Below are 13059 nucleotides of genomic sequence, written 5' to 3'. Positions count from 1 at the left end.
GATGCCGGGATAACATTTCTTCAGTACTCCTCAGGAGTCCTCCTCAGAGTCGGACGGCTGAGAAGGCGCAGAAGGAGCTCTGAGGACAGAGGTGGTTGAGTTCCCTGTGGTTACCTGTACTTACCCACTGACTCATTTCCTGTTTTCACATGCAGCTACTCTAAGCAGTGAATTAAGAAAAAATCTATTCAGCTTCAGGCTATGTTTTTAAAATTACCTAACAGTCAGATTTTATAGATTTATTGAATTGTGTCCTTTTCCCGTCCCAAAATTCCTTTGGTTTGAGCTTTATTATACTTCGTACGTTGCTTTTTTTCTTTCATAGCCCCTTCATAGCCAAGCAATTTTAAGAGGGAAAAAAACAGACACACGGTATAATGAATAAAGCATAACAGAAGAGACTGGAAATGGAGCAGGCAATATCCCTCTCTAATCTTTTTGAAATTCACAGATATTTCTGAATTCAAATGCAAATGTTTTTTGATCGACATACTGGGTGTTTCTCTCCTTTGCAAAAGAACAGGACTTCTGGGTGTGTTTTCATTCTTAAGAAGACAAAGATTTTCCAAAAGAGGTTGTCATTCACATTGTCTCCTGTGTCAATGGGGAACAATGAAAAATCAGAGAAGAGAGGATAATATGCTTAGGTATAGTCATTAGTGGCTCACTTTTCCAGGTCAGAAATGGAAGTGATAGCAGTTCACCATTACTTGGCACGTACTGTGGAGCTCTGCTGCCAAACCCCATCTTCTCTCAGAACCATGAACTATATCTACGGTTTAGGAGTGACAGTGTGACTTCCAGCCGCGGGTATGAAATTCTCTGGACTTCGTCACCCTCTGGTAAGACACTTGCCCTTTGTAAAGGAAATTGATGTAGGTGAGAAGAACATAGGGGGTCTAATAAGAAAAGATAATTTAAAGCGACTATACCGGGACACCTGGGTGGTTAAACGTCTGCCTTCAGCTCAGGTCTTGATCCCAGGGTCCTGCCACTGAGCCCTGCATCAGGTTCCCTCTGCCTGATGCTCGCCTTGCTTGTGCGCTCTCTCTCTCTCCCTCTCTGACAGATTTTTTAAAAAAGTGACCTTACCTTCTTAGCCATCTGTATACTTGATTTTTTTTCCCAACAAATATAGAGATTTTTAACAATGAAAGTACAGATATCCTTTTTAATTCTATTCTCACTCCTCATTTCTACATATACGTATGTAGGACACATGTTTCTATATGTATCTACAGACACATATAGATAAACATATCTAGTAATATGTAGAAATATTGGCATGCATGTATATATACACATAGAACATGGATTAGATACAGATTTTAAAATTTTTTGTAATTTCTGATTTTGTCGTATTTTTGTTTTGATTTGATCATCAAGGTAGTTCTCTGAGAATTCAGAAAAGCCCACATGTGTACCAAAAGCCAAGTTACTAATGCATACTTGGGTATAAATAAGCAGCTTCTCCCCTTGCAGCACCTGTCATTTCTTGGCAGTCCTGGAGGTTAATTGCTTTTTTTCAGGGCAGTAAGTAACTTCCTGCATGCTTGGTTGGTAGTTTATCAAATAACTGAAGGAAATTTAAGTCATGTCAATATATTTAACTCAAGAGAGGAGAAATATCTTTATGAGATGTCCCACTTAGGTGTTTAGAAATATATAAAAACTTTTCAAATAAGAATGACAAAAATGACGTATTTTCAGTAGACTAAGGGACAAGAAATAATTTAAATCTTGGCAGCTAAAGGTGCTTGCAGATGACCTCCACTGCCCTCATTTTGGAGAGGAGGAAATAAAACACGAGGTTAATGGGTTTTCCAGAAAGCATGGCTAGATTGTGGTAGAAGCAGGACCACACCTCCAGGGATCAGACACCCAGCTCAGCGCCTCTTAATCCTACCATTCTGTGCCGTTTCTTCCTGCACAACAGTATCTCTGGGTTCCCAGGGTCTCTGGTCTAAACTATGACAGTGTTCATACACAAATTAACACTAATACTCAGAGCTCTGGCTCGGAGCATGTCAGTCTTGGTACTGTCTGCTACAAGCTCGGGAAAGTCACTTACACAATAATTCTTGTCAAAACCTACAATGCCACACTCTTTGGGTTTAGCTCTGGAATTTAACTTAAAAAAAAAGATTTTATTTATTTATATGACAGATAGAGATCACAAGTAGGCAGAGAGAGGCAGGCAAAGAGAGAGAGAGGGGTAAGCAGTCTCCCCTCCAAGCAGAGAGCCCGATGTGGGGCTCCATCCCAGGACCCCAGGACCTGAGCCAAAGGCAGAGGCTTAACCCACTGAGCCACCCAGGTGCCCTGGAATTTCACTTCTAACTTTACTTCACTCCCATCATCATCATCAACTGAGGGTATAGGGAGAGCCCTACACAGTCAAAAGTACACAACGACATTAATTACTCTCTTCTTCAGCTACTTTATCAGGTTCTTTGTTTTCCCATTGTGTTCACAACCCACTGTTTTCAAAGAAAGGTCCTGGAAGGAGTGGTCCCACTGTCCTGAACCTATGGTGGAGGGAGTGGGAAGGGAGGGAGGAGGTGGTGATGAGGGCGTGGGAGGGATGTAGCCCACAAAACGACAAGGAAAGGCTTTTCTGCCTTCTCTATTCTTCCCAAAGCTCTCAGCATTTTGGGAAAATAGTCACCATCTTATTGCCTCATAAGGATATGGTATCCACATTTTGTTCAATCAAACATCCTGCGTTGTTCCCTTGCAGGCTGTGGTGGAACACTCTATGGGGACAACGGCTCCTTCACCAGCCCCGGCTATCCAGACACATACCCAAACAACACTCACTGCGAATGGGCCATCACTGCACCTGCTGGAAGACCTGTCACTGTCAGCTTTTACTTTATCAGTATTGATGATCCCGGAGACTGTATCCAGAACTACCTCATCCTCTACGATGGACCAGATGCGAATTCACCATCCTCTGGACCATATTGTGGGGCAGTGAGTAAAACAAACATTTTAAAATTTCCATTTATTATTTTTAAATAATAGCATTGTACACTTTTAAAGGCAGACACATGCAAAGCACATAGCACAAACCTTTTACAAATTTCAGCAGCTTCTGGATTTTCCTTTCTATTGGGGAGCACGAGTGCCACCTAGTGGTCAATGCGTGAAATTAATAGTACTAGGTCTCAGACCACCCCATCAGAAGGGCTTGTGCAGGTGTTCCCCCATACTCCCCTCACAGACTTCTGGTGCCCACTCACACCTGCTGACTCAGAACTTCTGGGACAGGAGCTGCTGTATATTGTCTTTTAAAAGCTCCATATGTGATTTCAATGCGATGCCCAGGGTTGAATGCCTATACTGTTGTCCCTATGAAGCCAACTATGGACAATTTGGACACCTGGCTCCATTTCATCTACTTCTTGTTGAAAATTGCAGGAATTTTTGGAAAAAATAAAAAGGGAGGTTGAAGGTAGGTCTAGTGACTTAGTTTGTTTTTGTAAAGTGCTGATGTCCTGGATCTTCCCTAAACTATCAAGTGAAGATTCTGACAGTGACTCAGTATTTCTTGTATCTGCCCTCATCGTCCACTCATTTTGTATGAAAGCAGCTGCAGGGTTTTCCAGGAAGAGAAATGGGACTTCTGCTGAGAGCGTATCTGCTTCCTGCTGTTCTGCCCTTTACTTAGTTAGGCTTGCTAATTAACTGGACAGAAATCTAAAGAGTTGTCTGTTTTAATTGAGATAAAATTGACATATAACATGATAGTTTCATGTGTATAACATAAATTTGGGGGATTTTTTTGTGAGGAGAACTTTAAAAAAAATTTTTATTAACATATAATGTATTATTTGCCCTAGTGGTACAGGTTTATGATTCATCAGTCTTACATGATTCACAACACTCACCATAGCACATACCCCCCCAGTGTCCATCACCTGCCACTCCATCTGTCCCACCTCCCACACTAGCAACCCTCAGTTTGTTTCCTGTGATTAGTTTCTTATGGTTTGTTTCCCCCTCTGGTTTCGTCTTGTTTCATTTTTCCCTCCCTTCCCCTATGATCCTCTATCTTGTTTCTCAAATTCCTCATATCAGTGAGATCATATGATAATTGTATTTCTCTGATTCACTTATTTCATTTAGCATAATAGTTCCATCCACGTCATTGCAAATGGCAAGATTTCATTTTTTGATGGCTGCGTAATATTCCATGGTTTATATATACCACAACTTCTTTATCCATTCGTCTTTCGATGGACCTCTAGGTTCTTTCCACAGTTTGGCTATTGGGGACATCGCTGCTATAGACATTGGGGTGCATGTGCCCCTTTGGATTTACATTTGTGATGATGAGAACTTTAAGAAATCTACTTGCTCAGCAACTTTCAAATATACACTATAGTGTTACTAAATACATTCTCCTTGCTATACAGCACATCCCTAGGACTTAATTATAACTGGAAGTTTGTACCTTTTGGCAGACACCCTTTATCCATTTCAGCCACTCCCTCCTCTGGCCCCTAGCGGCCACCAGCCTGTTTTCTGTATCTGAGAGCTTGGCTTTGCTTCATTAGATTCCACAAATAAGTGAGATCATGTAGTGTTTATCTTCCTATCTTATTTCATTTAGCATAATGACTTCAAGGACCTTCCATGTTGACACAACCAGCAGGATTTCCTTCTGGATGGCTGGATGAGACTCCTTTATTATTATATTATAATATTTTATATATCATATATCTATCCATTTGGATAGATAGCTTCTACATCTTGGCTATCATAAATAATGCTGTAGTGAACATAGTGGTGCAGATATCTTTTCAAGTTGGAATTTTTGTTTTCTTTGGGTAAATTCCCAGAAGTAGAATTTCTGGGTCATATGGAAGTCCCGTGTTTAACTTTTACAGGAACCTCCTTAATGTTTTCCATTGTGGCTGCATCAATTTACTTTCCCGCCAACAAAGCATGAGGGTTCCCTTTTCTCCACATCCTTACCAACACTTGTTATTTTCTTGTATTTTTTATAATAGCCATTCTGACAGGTATGAAGGGATATTTGATTTGGATTTTGGTTTTTGATTTGGTTTTTGATTTGGATTTTGGTTTGATTTGATTTTGATTTGATTTTATTTGGATTTGGATTTTCTGACGGTTAGTAATGTTGAACATCTTCTCATGTACTTGTTGGCCATCTGTACATCTTCCTTGGAAAAACAGCCAGTCAGGTCATTTGCCCATTTCTTTCTTTCTTTCTTTTTTTTTTTTTTTTTAAGATTTTATTTATTTATTTGTCAGAGAGAGAGGGAGAGAGAGCGAGCACAGGCAGACAGAGAGGCAGGCAGAGGCAGAGGGAGAAGCAGGCTCCCCACCAAGCAAGGAGCCTGATGTGGGACTCGATCCCAGGACGCTGGGATCATGACCTGAGCCGAAGGCAGCTGCTTAACCAACTGAGCCACCCAGGCGTCCCCATTTGCCCATTTCTTAATTGGACTGTTTGTTATTGCTACTGAGTTGTGTGAGTTCTTTATATGTTTTAGATGTTAACACCTTATCGGATAAATATATTGCAAATATTTTCTCCCATTCAGTAGGTTGCGTTTCCATTTTGTCTATGATTTCCATTGCTGTACAGGAGCTTTTTAGTGTGATATAGTTCCTCTTGTTTATGTTTGCTTTTGTTGCCTTTGCTTTTGGTATCAAGTCCAAAAAGTCATTGCCAAAACCAACATCAAGGAGCTTACTGCCTGTGTGTTCTTCTAGGAGTTTCATGGTTTCAGGTCTTTACTCATTTTGAATTGATTTTTGTGTGTGGTGTAGTTTCATTCCCTTGTATGTGGATAGCCATTTTTCATAGTGTCATTTATTAAAGACAGAAAGAATACAAAAATAAATCCTAAAAGGAGATGAGAGATGTTGACAGCGGGAAGTTGTATACTTTACTGATATGACTGTTTTAGTTGCAAAAATAGGTATGTGTTCCCATCAGGAAAATTAAAGTTTCAGTAAGAAGTTGAACTGGAAATTCAATTTTTAATGAAAATTTCACTGAAATATAATATTCACAAATGATTCATCTTCTTTAAGTGTACATTCAGTAGTTTCTAGTAGATTCAGGGTTATGTAGTTCATACCACAATCAATTCTAGAACATTTCATTACTAGTGGGCACTCTGTATCCACTAGTGGTGAATCCCCATTTTCCCTCTGTCGTCCTCCCCACCACCAATATTCTTTTGTAAGGTATCTCTATTAATTCTTAGCAGGTTCCTTCTAGAAAAATAAGCAGGTTTAAGCTGGTCTACTGTAAATTCTATAAAGTTTCTTTGTGTAGTACTTTCTTACTAGACTAACGTTTCCAGCAAAATGTTCAAATTTGTGAAATATATAATTTGTTACTTTTTTTTTTTCAATTTTAGGACACCAACATAGCTCCCTTTATGGCCTCTTCACATCGGGTCTTCATAAAATTTCATGCAGAGTATGCGGTACAGCCATCAGCTTTCCGATTAACTTGGGACAGCTAATGGGGTGATGTGGTGTGTTGGGCCCATCGGACATGACACTGGACAGACGTCAGGACAGAATCCTCATACAGCATTCCACCTGGTCCAATGGAAATAACCTGAACTTTTTCTTTTCACCAAAGTATGTGTGGAATCAATGTCTGTTTATTGAAAAAAATATAGACTGTAGCTTCTTTAGTCTTGGCTGTGCATGTCATCCTCACTTCTAACGCTTTGAGCTGAAGATCTTCTTAAAATTCCTTAAAGAATTGGAAATAGTGATGACATATGTGATGTCAGTTGTCAAAAGTTAATGACAATATAGCATGCTTTTCCCTGTGAATGTCAAATCAGAGGTAATGAACATTCTTGAATGGTACGCAATGAATGTTGCATTAATTTTTAACTCATCAAAGTTTCGTCTTTCACTAGCAGATCTATGTAAGGTTTCAAGTTGAATTTTTACATTTGGATGAACAATACAAATCCTGCAGACCATGAACTCCAGGGCCGCGCTGCCTGAATCTGCAGTCTCGCGCTTGTCATTCAGGGCTGCCTTAACTTCTCTGTGCTTTCGTTTCCACAAGTCCCACCACTGTCCACTCCTCGCTTCCTAACACAGTCTGTAGAGTCGCAATAGCTTAGCCAAGCTTTTATAAAGTTTTCTGAGGCCTTTAACAAAGCAGGAGCACCTATATTAAATACACAAAGTTAAGTCTTAATAACAACATGGGACAAAGTGAAAGAAGCTGTGTGATGTGTTATTTCATGTTACTCGAATACTCGAGTGCCAGAAAAATTATTTCTGTGCAGAGTACAGAGCCACATAAATAAAATATTCCCACCTTTAAAAGTCCTGCTTCCTTAGGGCACCTGGGTGGCTCAGTCATTAAGCATCTGCCTTCAGCTCAGGTCATGATCCCAGGGTCCTGGGATCGAACCCTGTGTCAGGCTCCACACTCAGTGGGGAGTCTGCTTCTCCCTTTCACTCTGTCCTTTCCCCCCACTCATGCTTGCTCTCTCTCTTTCTCTCTCTCAAATAAAGAAATAAAGTATTAAAAGGATAAAATTCCTGCTTCCTGTAATTCTGTGTTATGGGTAGATCTATCAACTTTGTAGCTGACTCCCTCTTGGAAAGAATGGTGAATGTGTTGACAAGTCCCATCCAACCCCCAGGGGCCTGACAAGCCAGAGCAATGAACACAAACTCAGGATGAAATTTCATAGGCGGACATACAATATTTTGCTCTTTTGCCTGAAAATAAATCACAAAGGTACAGAAAATGGAGACAATTTGACAATAACATATGAAATTATAGGAATTTTCTCTGAAGGCAAGATTAATGTATGCAGCTGTCAAACAGTAAAAGATTTGATCTCAGATTGTATTATTAGCATAATGGTATCAACAAGAGTCAATTTCAGTCAGAGAGATGTACTTTCCTAGAAGGCGTATTAGAATACCCAGGTATATATACCAATTTAAGAAAACCGTCAATATTCTAGTGTATTTTTGGAATTGGAAAACTTAAAACAGGGAAAAAAAAGTAATCTTTTCCATTCTGAAGGTTGTCTTTTCAATGTATGGGTGTTTTATTTGCTGTGCAGAGGCTCTTTAGTGTAATGTGGTCTTACTTGTTTATTTTAGTTTTTGTTGCCTGTGCTTTTGGTGACTTATCCAAGAAATCATTGTTAAGGCTGATGTTAAGGACCTTTTCCCTTGTATTTTCTTCTGGTGTTTTTACAGTTTCAGTTCTTACATTTAAATCTTTGATCCACTTTGAGTTAATGTTTCTGAGTAGTATAGGATAGGGGTTAATTTCATTATTTTGCATGTGGCTATCCAGTTTTCCTAGTACCATTCATTGAAGAGACTGTCCTTTCCTTACTGTGTGTTTTTGGTATGCTTGTCAAAAATTAGTTGCCCATATGCATGGGTTTATATCTGGGCTATCTGTTCTGTTCAACTGATCTATGTGCCTATTTTTATAATACCATGCTGTTTTGATTATAGTGGTTTTATAATATAGCTTCAACTCAGGAAGTGTGATGCCCCAAGCTTTGCTCTTTTTTATCAAAATTACTTTGGCTATGCAGAATATTTTCTGGTTTCAAACTAATTTGGGGATTGTTTTTGTATTTTTAAGAAAAATGCCATTGGACTTTTTATTGGGATTGCTTTGAATCTATAGATTGCTTTAGGTAGCATATCCATTTTCACAATATTAATTCTTCCAATCCAAGAATCTGTGATGTCTTTCCAGCTATTTGTGTCTTCTTCAATCTTTTTTATCAGTGTCTTACAGTTTTCAGTTGGTTAGATTTATTCCTAGGTATTTTTATTGTTTTTGATACAATTATAATGGTTTTAATTTCTCTTTCAAATAGTTCATGGTTAGTGAATAGAAATGCAGCTGATTTCTATATGTTGATTTTGTATCCTGCTACTTTACCGAATTCATTTATTAGTTCTAACAGTTTTTTTTTTTTCTCTTTCTTAGTGGAATCTTTATAGAGTTTTTTACATATAAGGTCATGTCATCTCTCACTAATAAGACCCAATTCATTTCCTCTGGTTCTGCTTTAATTTAATTCACTCATTTATATATGTGTATTGAACATTTCCAATGTGGCATGTGGTAAGCACACCAAGGATAAAGTGGTGGACGTGACAGCCATATATCATCCGATGTCTTTCTCCTTGAAAAAAAAAATCCATTTCCTAGGGCCATCGTGTCTGGTTTCCAAGGCAAAATTCTCAATTTCCTTATCTGATGAAATTTATATTAAGCTATCTTCTCCAATCTTATGGCTAAGTGATAATGTCCTTGCTCCCAAACAGCATCATCAGGAACTCTGTTCTGAGTGATCACCCCTGTGCAGAGCTAATAGTCAGCTAGTTCATATCGGTACAGATGTCCTGGTCATTCAGTATTGACATACACCAAAATGCTGCTTTCAGGCCATAAGTGGAATCCAGAAAGCTATAATGTAAAATGAATATGTTGAGGGATGGGTGAGGGGAAGTCTTACTTGAAAGTTAACGAAAAATGATATTCCACATGGGTCTGAAGGAATACAAAGAAGCACAAATGTAAAGGAAGTTACTCCTTTTCACCGCTCACATTCTGAGCTGAGAACATCTCATGGTCACCTTCTAAGTCCATCCCATTCCAGGTGAGCATGGGAACTTTAGACATTGATTCGAGAAGAGTAGGGTGGGGACAAGAGACAAACTCCAACACCATCTTGTTCCTCCAGCCTCTGCATGATCTGGCAACCAAAGGGCTAATGCTTGCTACTTGGTTCACTTCTCTTGGGAATACCTATCCCCAGCTGCTCATAGTCTGGGAATCCAGGACTGGGGACAGCCAGGCTTCCATCTACCTGACCTCTCTCTCCTCTGATTCTGTCTCCCTAAACAACTGGACCGTAGCAGGAACAACAAATCTCATCCTTTTAGTCTTGAAGGGTTACTATAGCCATTACTGGCCAGAGTAATGGCCTTGGGATATACCCTTTGGATAGCTCAACCAGAGGCCACCATAGGCTCTCTCTGAACCCATGAAATATTAGGTACTCCAGACATTCTTCTGAAGAATGTCCTAGGGCATGGTTGGGGCCAATGACAGTTTGGCCCTAGGAGATGCCGGGGATATAGGTTCTAGTTGTTATAATTTTCTATTTCATTTCAACTCCATTTATGGTGACAGAAGAGTATTAAGCCAAGCACTCAGCCCTGTTAAGCATGGAATTTGTGTTACTGCACAGGTCACATACTCAGGAAGTTGACCCCGTTTCTATGTTATAAAAGTCCAGAACTTAAGGACACGTTTTATTAATAATTGTACTGGCAACAGTGAAGCGATCAAGAGGAGAATGATAAATGAAAATAAATTTCTGGAAAACAGGAAGTGAATAAAAGCATGCTGACAAATGAAACAGGAGTGGGGGTTGGGGGAGGGGAGAAATTGCAGCCCAACACAATTTCAAGAAAGATACGCAGCAGAATTGGGAATGGACTTTCCAGGCATTATCTGGATCTGGGGCTGGCAGGTGCAGTGTGAGGAGATGAGACCCCAAATCCAAGAACTGTATTAGTTGGTGCTTGCAATTGGTGAATGGCAAAAGTAGCCTAGCAACTCCAAGCAGGCATAAAACTGGGATCTCATCTCCAATGAAATTTAACTAATAGCCCAAGGAAAACTGATGCTATTAATGCTATTAAAATTTAAAGAAGTTTTGGAAGATAACATCGATATATCTCCCGAAACATTCAGAATATAAATACGTGAGGGGGAAAATGATAAGTAGAAGAAATTGTCCAAGGAGGCTGCCATCTGCCTAACAGATTTCCTGAACATGCTAAATCAGAGAAAATGGCAGTAAAGAAATTTCAAAGAAATACCAGAAACAATTTTCAGAGAGGAAGTGAGAAATGAATCTTCCGCTGAAAAAGGGCCAAATGGGTGCTAAACGGATTAAATTTAAAAAGACCCCCCATCTGGAGATATTATGGTGATATTTCAGAACATGGCAAATAATTAAAAGATGACAAATGCTTCACAAGGGAAAACAACAGTTCTCTGCAAAGACCTGAGGAGATGACACATTTCTGGGCATCAACATTGGAAGTATAGGTCAGTGGAACTATGCCTTTGAGATGAAAAAGAAACTGATATTGAACCTAAAATTCCATGCTAGGCAAATTCTAAAGGTGTGGGCAAAATAAGGACATTATTAAATATACAGCTACTCAAAATTTGTGCCTCTTGTACCCAGTTTTAGAGAGGTTTACTTGAGCGATAGTCCAACAAGATGTATACAAGAAAGGTCAGTTTAAACGAAGGAACCAAGTGAAAGAAACCACACATCACCTCTCAGCTGGAAGAGCAGAAATAATTAGTGTAAGAGCAGAAAATTAGTAGGTTCTTAAAGGCTTCAAGAAGAATTCATTGATGGGGCGCCTGGGGAACTCGGTGGGCTAAGCAGATGCCTTCAGCTCCGGTCAGGATCTCGGGGTCCTGGTATCCAGCCTCCGGGCTGGCTCCCTACTCAGTGGGGAGTCGGCTTCTCCCTTTGCCTCTCCCCCATGCTTGTGCATGCTCTCTCTCAAATAAATCAATAAAATCTTTTAAAAAAGGAATTCATTGAATTTAAAGCAACATAGAAGAATGTAAAGCTGTATGTTCTTAGAGATAAGGTAAAGAAGGTACAGGAGGATAAAGGAAAGTTAGAAAGTCTAGTGGAAGAAAAAAACAACAATGAGAATTGTACAAAAAATTAATCACTCAATAGAAAGCAAACTAAAATATGGCATAATTTTGAGTGCAGTGATATGAGAAAAGAGAGGTCTTTTATCTGTGGGTATTCCCCTTCTTGGGACACAGAGGTCCACGACTCCCAGCTGGGTGCCGGGAATACAGACTATGCAGTTCTTGTATTCGAGAAGCTCATGATGCAGCGAGAGGCACGACTGTACGGAGGGACTCAGGATAGCGACTTCTGAACACTGAACCACAATTAAAGAAGCAGCACACAGAGGAAACGTCTCCCTTTCCCAGCTCCCAAGTTCAGCTCCAACCCTCTCACGCCGCTGCCCAGTCCCAAACTTTCCCGCTTCCGCCCACAACTCTCCGCGCTTCGGCCCATGAACTGAGCCTGCGCGAGCAGTAGTGCGCTTGCGCCAAGCCCAGTCCTCTCCCAATGGCAAACGCGAGCGCATTTCAGGGGGATGCCCAAATCTCGGGGGGGCGGAGTCTCGAAGGCACATGCCGGACCTGATTGGTCAGCCGCGGGTACACATTACTTTGTGGGCGGAGCCTCACCCTAGAGCCACGTCTAGCGAACTGTTCTCCTAATTTGGGAAGGGTCAGGCGCCGGCAGGGCGTGGAGCCGAGAGCCGCAGGGTGTGCGCCTGCGCCGAACTCCGGGATAGGGCGTGTTCCTCGTTCCGGTCCGCGTTTTGCACTGACCGAGTGCCCCTCCTGCTACTGAGGTGTTCCCTGCGCAAACCAGGGCTTCCCTCGCCCAACCTGTTAGGCGCTGCCCTCCGCGGTGAGTGTGTGTGGCATCGCACTTGGGTTCGCCTCTCTGCGCGCCCCCGCTGTGGTGTCGGGCGCCACCCACTCCCCTGCCCCGCCCCGCCGTCCCTCCCCCTTTCCCTGCCTCCGGACCCTGCCCGCCGATGCCCACCCTCCAAGGCTGGGGGAAAACTGGACACTGCCAGCGCGGGGCGTCTCCCCTTTCTATCCCTGCACACCCCGGGCCGTCGCCCACGTGCTTTGTTGTTGTCGTTTGGTACAGAACATGTCCAAGTCTTTGAAAAAGTTGGTGGAGGAGAGCCGGGAGAAGAACCAGCCGGAAGTGGACATGAGTGACCGGGGCATCTCCAACATGCTGGATGTCAACGGCTTGTGTAAGTTCTGGGGGTGGGCCTTCCCCTTGCAGCACCTGGAGGGCACCTGGAGGGTTTATAAATTTTCCAAGTAGCTGCCGGCTGTGCTATGAGAGGTTATAATGATTTACATCCCACGCCCGGCTTGTAAGCATCGCCTGTTTAGAGAGA

General features: G+C 41.4%; 2 protein-coding genes across 2 annotated transcripts in view; both read left to right on the top strand.

The window, feature by feature from the left end:
* CUBN (cubilin) overlaps positions 1 to 6870 on the top strand; it is a 259483-nt gene extending 252613 nt beyond the window's left edge. Inside the window, exons 65-67 of the mRNA XM_044229270.1 lie at positions 677 to 842; positions 2741 to 2976; positions 6405 to 6870. Of these exons, the coding sequence (XP_044085205.1) occupies positions 677 to 842; positions 2741 to 2976; positions 6405 to 6512 (510 nt within the window). The 3' untranslated portion in view covers positions 6513 to 6870. The remainder of the gene's footprint in view (positions 1 to 676; positions 843 to 2740; positions 2977 to 6404) is intronic.
* A 5490-nt stretch (positions 6871 to 12360) lies between these two features.
* RSU1 (Ras suppressor protein 1) overlaps positions 12361 to 13059 on the top strand; it is a 187555-nt gene continuing 186856 nt past the window's right edge. The window contains exons 1-2 of the mRNA XM_044229442.1: positions 12361 to 12548; positions 12798 to 12909. Coding sequence (XP_044085377.1) covers positions 12801 to 12909 — 109 coding nt within the window. The 5' untranslated portion in view covers positions 12361 to 12548; positions 12798 to 12800. The remainder of the gene's footprint in view (positions 12549 to 12797; positions 12910 to 13059) is intronic.

This window comes from Neovison vison, chromosome 12, assembly GCF_020171115.1.
Source record: "Neovison vison isolate M4711 chromosome 12, ASM_NN_V1, whole genome shotgun sequence".
In the NCBI taxonomy this organism is placed as follows: Eukaryota; Metazoa; Chordata; class Mammalia; order Carnivora; family Mustelidae; genus Neogale; species Neogale vison.
Note: the sequence above shows the minus strand (reverse complement) of the source record. Positions and strands in the feature narration are given on the sequence as shown.